The sequence below is a fragment of the Electrophorus electricus genome, chromosome 15, assembly GCF_041902795.1.
Source record: "Electrophorus electricus isolate QZ-2024a chromosome 15, ASM4190279v1, whole genome shotgun sequence".
NCBI lineage: Eukaryota > Metazoa > Chordata > Actinopteri > Gymnotiformes > Gymnotidae > Electrophorus > Electrophorus electricus.
The window spans coordinates 7,480,704-7,489,574 of NC_137511.1; the positions used below are offsets into that span (position 1 = coordinate 7,480,704).

General features: G+C 45.2%; 1 protein-coding gene across 12 annotated transcripts in view; it reads left to right on the forward strand.

Moving 5' to 3' along the window:
* Positions 1 to 5,986, forward strand: part of LOC113568104 (fatty acid synthase) — a 45,624-nt gene extending 39,638 nt beyond the window's left edge. For 11 of the 12 annotated variants that reach the window (XM_081698256.1, XM_081698258.1, XM_081698264.1 and 8 more), the window contains 13 exons: positions 99 to 218; positions 330 to 452; positions 653 to 876; positions 1,020 to 1,221; positions 1,398 to 1,549; positions 1,648 to 1,739; positions 1,827 to 2,224; positions 2,382 to 2,570; positions 2,679 to 2,906; positions 3,099 to 3,310; positions 3,410 to 3,508; positions 3,875 to 4,126; positions 4,318 to 5,986. In XM_081698256.1, coding sequence (XP_081554382.1) covers positions 99 to 218; positions 330 to 452; positions 653 to 876; positions 1,020 to 1,221; positions 1,398 to 1,549; positions 1,648 to 1,739; positions 1,827 to 2,224; positions 2,382 to 2,570; positions 2,679 to 2,906; positions 3,099 to 3,310; positions 3,410 to 3,508; positions 3,875 to 4,126; positions 4,318 to 4,455 — 2,429 coding nt within the window. In that variant the 3' untranslated portion in view covers positions 4,456 to 5,986. The remainder of the gene's footprint in view (positions 1 to 98; positions 219 to 329; positions 453 to 652; positions 877 to 1,019; positions 1,222 to 1,397; positions 1,550 to 1,647; positions 1,740 to 1,826; positions 2,225 to 2,381; positions 2,571 to 2,678; positions 2,907 to 3,098; positions 3,311 to 3,409; positions 3,509 to 3,874; positions 4,127 to 4,317) is intronic. The other variant, XM_081698257.1, reaches the window with a different exon arrangement.
* The last annotated feature ends 2,885 nt before the right edge of the window (positions 5,987 to 8,871 follow it).

Below are 8,871 nucleotides of genomic sequence, written 5' to 3' on the forward strand. Positions count from 1 at the left end.
CATCTCCGCACACGCCCACACGTGCCTGCACGTCTCTGCCTGATTTGCTGGTAATGGGCCGGTCAGGGTGGCTTTGACGCACCTCTGGGGTTCCGCAGGTTCCAAAGAGAAGAGGGCCTACCTGCAGGAGCGGTTCCCGCAGCTCACGGCCGAGTCCTTTGCTAACTCAAGAGACGCGTCTTTTGAGCAGCATGTACTGAAGCACACACAAGGCAGAGGTATGCCCTGCTGTGTTTAGATATGACCAATCGCTCAGGGATCAGTCATGTCGATTGGATCATTGGTTATTGCTTAGTTGAGTAATCTGTGCTGTTTTGGACTGGGCCCAGGCGTCAATGTGGTTCTGAACTCCTTGGCTGAGGAGAAGCTGCAGGCAAGCTTGCGCTGTTTGGCCAGGCATGGGCGCTTCCTGGAGATCGGCAAATACGATCTGTCAAACAACACCCCTCTAGGTGAGCGCTAGAGTCCATCCAGTTGGGCACTCCAAGCTAGAATGGTGCAGTGTACGCCATCGATGGCCCTGTTCCAAATCTAACTTGGACCGTTTCAAATGTGAACGTCTGCGGAAAGGGATGGTGTAATGGAAAATTCTGAGTCATGTTTTCCACGGAACGCTGCGGTTGGCCAACCCTCCTCTGTGGCCCCGTGTCAGGCATGGCTCTGTTCCTGAAGAACGTGGCCTTCCATGGCATTCTGTTGGACGCCCTGTTTGAGGAGGGCAACCGCGAGTGGGAGGAGGTGTCGGAGCTGCTGAAGAAGGGCATAGCCGACGGAGTGGTCCAGCCTCTCCGCACCACTGTGTTCAAGAGGGACCGGGTGGAGGACGCCTTCCGCTACATGGCGCAGGGCAAGCACATCGGCAAGGTGTTGCTGCAGGTGAGAACTGCTCCATCCTGCAGCCGCCTTAAATGTGAAGCTGCACGGGATGGTCGGTCGGTCTGTCGAATTCTGCTTCACCACCTGGTTGGTTGTCACGCGACCCCCCCCCCCACACACACACACTCGCTCCCTTTTCTCAGGTGCGCTCGGAGGAGGAGCCTGGTAGCAGTTCTGCAGCTGCTCCCCTCGCCCTGCCAGCCATCTGCCGGACCTTCTGCCCTGCCTCACACTCCTACATCATCACGGGGGGCCTGGGAGGCGTCGGCCTAGAGCTAGCCCACTGGCTGGTGGAAAGAGGCGCCCGCAAGCTGGTGCTCACCTCGCGCTCGGGCATCCGGAATGGTAACTGCCCTCGATGGCCAGCCCCACACCAGCCAAGGCCAAACAAGTTTAGCTGCTATTTCATTATAGGATCATCAATGTTCATTCTATTGTAGAAAATCTAGGTATTCTCCCCTCTTGGCTTGTGTTGTCTTTCATGAGCAACTGGCTATAAAATGGTTATGTGCTTGAAATAGGTTATCAGGCTAAGCGTGTTCGAGATTGGCAGGCTATGGGCTTCCAGGTCCTAGTGTCCACCAGCGACGTCAGCACCCAAGAAGGGGCAGAGCGCCTCATAACTGAAGCCTGCCGATTGGGCCCTGTGGGTGGCATCTTCCACCTTGCCATGGTAATGCCTCCCTATCCATGTCTTTATTTTCAGGGACAAGAGAATTTCACTGATGTGAGCAAAATGATTCCTATACTGTGTTCCCCATTCTTGTGTAGGTTTTGAAAGATGGCATGCTGGAGAATCTGACACCAGAGCAGTTTATTGAGGTCAACAAGCCTAAATATGATGGAACCCTGCACTTGGACAGGTAAGTGCTGTCATTTCACACTTTACTAATTGGCTACCAACATTACGCTATGAGCTAATGGCTAATTGACTGGATTCCCCTCCACAGAGTGACGAGACATAAGTGTCCTGAGCTGCAGCACTTTGTGGTGTTCTCTTCAGTCAGCTGTGGCCACGGCATCGCTGGGCAGAGCAACTACGGCTTCGCCAACTCCACCATGGAGCGTGTGTGTGAACAGCGGCAGCTCGACCGCCTGCCCGGCCTGGCTATCCAGTGGGGCGCCATTGGCGACATAGGCGTGGTCTTGGAGACCATGGGCGGGAACGACGCGGTGATCGGTGGCACGCTGCCCCAGCGCATGGCCTCCTGCCTGGAAGTGCTGGACCGCTTCCTGTGCCAGCATCGGCCGGTGGTGTCCAGCTTTGTGCTGGCAGAGAGGGTGCAGGTGGCGAAGGGAGATGGCAGCAGGCAGAGGGACCTGGTGGAGGCCGTGGCTCACATCCTGGGTAAGGGGCTCCGGCCTGGGCTCTGCTGACCCTTCACGACTGTTGGGATGTGTGAGGTTGCACTTGGCAGAGAATGACACTGCAGGGCTGTGTCGATCTATCTATCTTTGCTGCTCATAACCCTCTGCATTCAAAACCACACCCGTCCTTTGCTCAGGTGTGCGCGATGTAAGCGGCCTGAATGCCGACACCTCATTGGCTGACCTGGGCCTGGACTCGCTCATGGGCGTGGAGGTAAGGCAGACACTGGAGAGGGACTATGACATCGTCATGGCAATGAGAGACAGCCGCCAACTCACCATCAACAAGCTGCGTGAGCTTTCCTGCAAGTCAGGAGGAGTTGAGGGTGAGTGTGCGTACACCAGCGCGTGTGGTCAAATGCGTGTGTATGCAATTCCTGAAAGGGACATGGCGAGACATTTAGAAATGTCCCGTTTCCCTCACGTCCACCCAGAAGCCAGGGCGGGTCTAGCGAAGCGGCCCGGTGCGCAGGCGCTCCAGGGGCCAGACCTGAGCCTGATGCTGGTGAACCCGGACGGCCCCACCGTGATGCGGCTGAACGAAGTGCGGAGTGCGGAGAGGCCACTGTTCCTCGTCCACCCCATAGAGGGCTCCGTCGCCGCCTTCCACGCACTCTCCACCAAACTGAGCGTGCCTTGCTACGGCCTGCAGTGCACCAAAGGTACAGCAGTAGAACAGGCTCCACCCTGCAGAGAGGGAGCCCTACTGCAGCAACTGCTCAGTTAAATGAACTGTGTGAGCATATGCTGAAGTACTGGGGGGGAATCTCCACTGTAACGGATAATGTTATTTGGCTTTTAGGTTACTTTTTTGGGTTTAAAGGGTTTGAACTAATCAATCTCTGTGTGTGTAGCTGCTCCATTGGACAGTATTCAGAGCCTGGCTGCCTACTATGTGGAGGGTGTGAAGCGGGTGCAACCGGAGGGGCCATATCGTATCTCTGGCTACTCCTTTGGTGCATGCGTGGCTTTTGAGATGTGCTCCCAGCTGCAGCAGAGCCAGTGCGCTGTCGACTACCTCTTTCTCTTCGATGGCTCCCATTCGTATGTGGCAGCATATACGCAGGTTGGCATGCATATAGTCTTCTGTACGTTTCCTGTGTAAACACGCACTATGCATTGTAACAGTCTAAAGCTTTGTTTGTACTGTGCGTCATGCTGACAGAGCTACAGGGCCAAGCTGACCCCAGGCAACGAGTCTGAGGCAGAGACCAAGGCTTTGTGTGCCTTCGTCCAGCAGTTCACCAGCATAGAGTACAACAAGGTAACCGTTAGGGGTATTCACTGCTCAGGCCTTTTACTGCTTTAACCAGGGAAACGTTTTTGGATGCCGGTTATCCCAGTTCATGTTTTCCCCTGTTAGTACTGAGCAGTAGCTTTAAAAAAAAACAAAAAAAACCCCACAAAATGCAATACTGGCACTTTCACAGCATGATTCCTTATGAAGCTGTGCCTTTATCAGCTTTTTAAAATGGTCAGAAACCATTAAAGCAGACTGTTTCCTTATATTTATTTGTTATATATTGAATTGAACCCACCAGTCCTTCATAATAAAATACTCTTGGCAGTACTCTTGGTACATAATCTCTACATAAATTTCTTCATCTCTGCTTCTCTGTATGTGTCTCAGCTCTTGGAGACGTTGTTACCTATGACAGACCTGGAGGCTCGAGTGAGCCAGGCGGTGGATCTCATCACCTCCTCTCGCGAGAACGTCAATCGTGACTCTCTCCACTTCGCTGCCTCCACGTTCTACTACAAGCTGAAGGCTGCCGACCGCTACGTCCCCACTAGCAAGTACCACGGCAACATCACCTTGCTGAGAGCCAAGACCAGCAGCGACTATGGCGATGGCTTGGGGGCCGACTACAAACTACATGAGGTATGCATACGATGGGAGCTCATGTGCTAATGCCAAAAGGCAGAATTTTATTCTTTTGGTTTGGATGGAGAACCATTGGTTGAAAAATTCAGTCACTTTATTTATTTTTATATAATATATGCACAAAATATTTTCATATGTTATTCCTAGAAATCCTAAAGACTCTGAAATGCGGGCCCTTTTGTGTGCAGGTGTGTGACGGGAAGGTTTCGGTCCATGTGATTGAGGGTGATCATCGTACTTTCCTGGAAGGAGAGGGATTGGAGTCCATCACGGGCATCATCCACAGCTCGCTGGCAGAGCCCCGTGTTGGCGCCAGAGAGGGTTAAAGCCCAACCCTTTGCCTAATGCACTTTCCCAGGGCAGGTCACACCCTCCTGTCAGCAGGGACTAGGATGTCTGTCCTAGCTCACTCTTAACCCGTATAACCCTCCTCTCTGATGAATAATACTTTTTTCAAGTCATTCTCTTCCTCACCATGAGGTGTGGTGCATGGTCATTATTTTGCTGGAGCAAAACGATATCTAACAAAACGGTTTAAACATTTTGTCTTTATTTGATCTTATTTTTGTTTGTTTTTTTGTGGAGCAAAAACTGTTACTGTATTGAATCTTAAGAAAGCTGGCAAGATGCTCCATAGTGGAAATCAATAGAGCTTAGAAAAGGTGTGAGTGACACTGGGTAGTGCCTAGATAATACAATCTCCTCTCTACTAATGATGATGAAGCTTGAAGCTCTGTTAATGTAGTCCTCTCTAGTCAGGCCACCTCACTAACCTCCTGACCCATATATGTGTGTGTTCTATGCCCTAGAGGCGAACCCCGGCCAGCTCTAATGACACGCACGATACGTGACTGACTGCTCTGCCTCACTGCAGCTTATCAACTAATCAAGAGTCTCATGTACATAGACGAAACCTAGTTACTGTTTCTCACAGTTACCAGTATTACCACCACCTATTTTTTGAGAAACCATGTTTTCTGTAGTTTTAATATTGGTATTTAATGTCTTGCAAAAAAAATCTGGAACAGTTAAAGAATCACTGGATGTACAAGGGGAACATTTCAGTGCTCCATGGCAGTGTCCAAGCCAAGATAATTTAGAAAATCCTTAAAGAAGAATGGGACCATGGATGGACCAAATATTTGTTGTTGTATTTGAGTGTTGACTGAAAGGGAAGGCAGTATTGGTTAAATACACAAATGTTGGGGGGGCTTTTGTTTTAACACACTACAACAAATGCTTCTTCTGTGTTTGGCTATGTAACTGCAAGAAAATAACTACAGGTTTTAACTTGTATTGAGTTTGTGTTCTACTGGAAGACAATCTCGAAATTCCTTCATTCCTCGCAGACTATTACAAAATGCATGTGTTTCCACAATGTTTAGCATCTAATCAATGGCTTGAAATATAAATGTTTTGCCACTACTTACAGCTGAGTGTGCAGGCATTGGTAGATGGACAGTTGTTCTAGTGTAGCATGTGTCTTCTCATCGTGGCCAGGTCCACATGTCTGTGAGAGATGTTGGCTGGCTGGCTTGCTTGCTTACTTTTACCAATGAAGAATGAGAATGAAGGGTTTTATTTGGTATTGAACCGAAATGCTGCTCGTACGAATGAGCCCTGATTGTCTCCCTCTCAGTCACAGTGAAGAAGAGCAGCTCTCTGGAGGTGTCTGAGACTCCTGTTCAAGTCTATGACGACCCGGATGCCTTCTTTCATGTTGTGCACAAATTAACTGGATATTCCTTTTGTTTTTTTAGAATAGTCAATAGTTTTGTATTACTGTGATTTTGTTCATGTGTAATTATTCAAGTATTTATTATACTAGTCCAAATAAAGAGCTGTCATTAACAGGCAGATCCTTGTGCTCCTTTTATGATTCTCTGCAAGAATAAGTCTTAAACTTCTGAAGGATGGAAGTTTATGGATTTAAACCACATTTTGCATGTTCTGTGGGAATGAGTATTAGGAGATTACAAGATTAAAAAAATCTTGAAAAATTGGTTTACAGAAATTGGAGAATATGGACCCACAACCTCAACTCTCAACAGCCATGGACCAAAAAATGTGGCATTATTTAAGGTGGAATGACCTTCAGTATCAAAATACATCGTCATGAGTACTACAGTAGCTCAATTATTGACAAACCTGATGTAATTAGAAAGTAAAAGTGAGTGAGAAACAGTAGACTCTTTGTGCTCTCATGACTTTCTCTAAGAGGGATTTTGTTTTCAGAGTTCTAACTCCGTATCAGTTTTACTTGTATTACATTATTGATGTACATTATCATGAATTGCATTCAGTGAGGTCAAGTCAATTTGTTTTATTCCTTCATATATTTTATATACCCTGGTGCAACACTGGAGGACAGTACACAGAATGACATGAGGGCAAATGCACAACATAACATTGTAAGACGAATTACTACAACTAATATGCGGGTCATTTGATACCCGGGACAGGCATACTGACAATACAGAACAAGATAACTTGGTGGATGAATTATGTGTCATCTAAGTAAGAATCAAAATAGTTATTAGAGATAGCTGTACTGTCATAGTTGTTGTCTATTTAAAAAAATACATCATCAAAGTGACTAGAGGGAGACACCCCAGTATTAGCAACAGCAGAATAAGAGTTAGTGCCCATAGCATTAGCATAATAAGCACTGTCTCTAAGGGCATAACAGCATGGATTGAACATAAAATTGCTAATATATTGGTTTGTAATGTGATTGACCTCAGTACATTTGATTCAATTGTAGAGCTAATCGTTAGTGTGAATGGTTAACCCTTTGGTTCAAACCCCCTTTAAAAAGGATTTGTTCCTCTTGTACACCTATTTGAAATTTATTTTATCCAAGCTGGAAGGAAATGTTCCGGCCAAAACATTTCGTTACTTGGCATTTGGTCATCGAAATGAGTAACAAAATGTAGCCTATTTTATATAGCTTTATAAAAATAAATATTGCATAAATAAAATGTGCATAAATTAGCATTTACTTTTTTATAATCAGCCAGTAATCGTATATATTATACCTTTCTTTAATTATTATTCTAATTAAAGTATATGAGACGTATAAGCAAATACATAAATAAAATACAAACCCGTGTACCTTTAGAGTGCAGTTACATAAGAACATTTCTGGGGGGGGGCAGTAGAACTGGACTCAGCCTACCCAGCCCAAACTGCCACAGAGAGGCGCAGTCGCCCTGTCTTCCGCACACTGGCTGAAGGGCGTCGATTGGAGCCGGGCTCAGCCGATGAAGCTCACTATTCCCTAAGGAAAGGCTGCTAGTGATTTGTAAACTTGTTATGAAGAAGACAATAATGCATTGAAACAATATTAAACTAAGATCATGCTTATTGTAATTTTTATATCTTTAACAAAGAAAACATTTAGATTTGTAGGTTTCTTTGGTTGCTCGCTTAGCATTCTTGCTAGTGAATCACAAGACATTCTGAGAAATTTCTCATAACTTCATGTTTGGAGAATACCTTCGAAAAAACTTTGCTCTAACCCTCTCTCGGTGGTATTGAAATCTGGACCTTGAATGAAAATCTGCTCCTGTATCCTTTGTAGTTGATTAAATGATCCATGCAACTGGTTGGCCACTGGACATGGACCTTGAGGACTGTGATTTCAGTACTTCTGATCTCAACAAGAATCGGAACACCCTACCCCTATGGTGAATGCGCAAAATGGACGGGTAGGGCTAAGTAGTAGGGGCAAGGGGCAAAATTGGATTGGGCCTTAATCTAATGTAAAATATATAAACGTGAATGAACTGGATACACACACTATCACAAACTTTTTCATGAAGATGTGATTCTGACATCCCCCTGGACTGAGTTTAGAGCTATAATCTGGATTAACCTTAATTTGTCTTTTTTATTGCATTTGAAAACTCAAAAACTCACATAAACATTTCTTGTCTATCTCTCAAATATTCTTACAAGCTGAAATACCACATGATTGTGCAGCATCAGATTAATATTTTTAGCCTTAGTTTTTCTATGAAAAAAGCATTCACACCTGTCATGAGATGAGGTTTTCACAAATGTCACTAAATTGTCTAATGCATATATTAGCAATATTGTGTATAAATGTAAGATCTCTACTACTGATTGCACTTTGGTGATGTGTCATCAGGAGTCAGTACACCTACAAGCAATTTCAAAATACAATTTGTATTGTTTGGTCACAAAACAAAAAAATGTCGCACAATTAGGCCTACCGCTAGTGGCATCTTAATTTAGTCATAAATATAAGTCTTTAGAATGTATCAAATGTAATTTTAAACATAGATAGATAGATAGATAGATAGATAGATAGATAGATAGATAGATAGATAGATAGATAGATAGATAGATAGATAGATAGATAGATAGATAGATAGATAGATAGATAGATAGATAGATAGATAGATAGATAGATAGATAGATAGATAGATAGATAGTGTCAAGGAAATACTATGTGCTTCAGTGATTCACATACATTCAGCACTATCCTGTTCCCTAGAAAAAATGTTTATGTAAGCAAAGAACTTTAAGGGAGTGAGACCGTAGATTAGATAAGCAGGAAGATGTCTCTCATTTTATTGCCTACAATCGCTTTATTGCCTGCAATTAAGGGATGACAGTCAAGCAAGATTCTTACCAGCCGGCCTGAAAGAGATAAGCAACGCTTCTGTGATTGGTCAAGGCATACAGTTAGAATTGTATATCAAGCAATGCTCTGT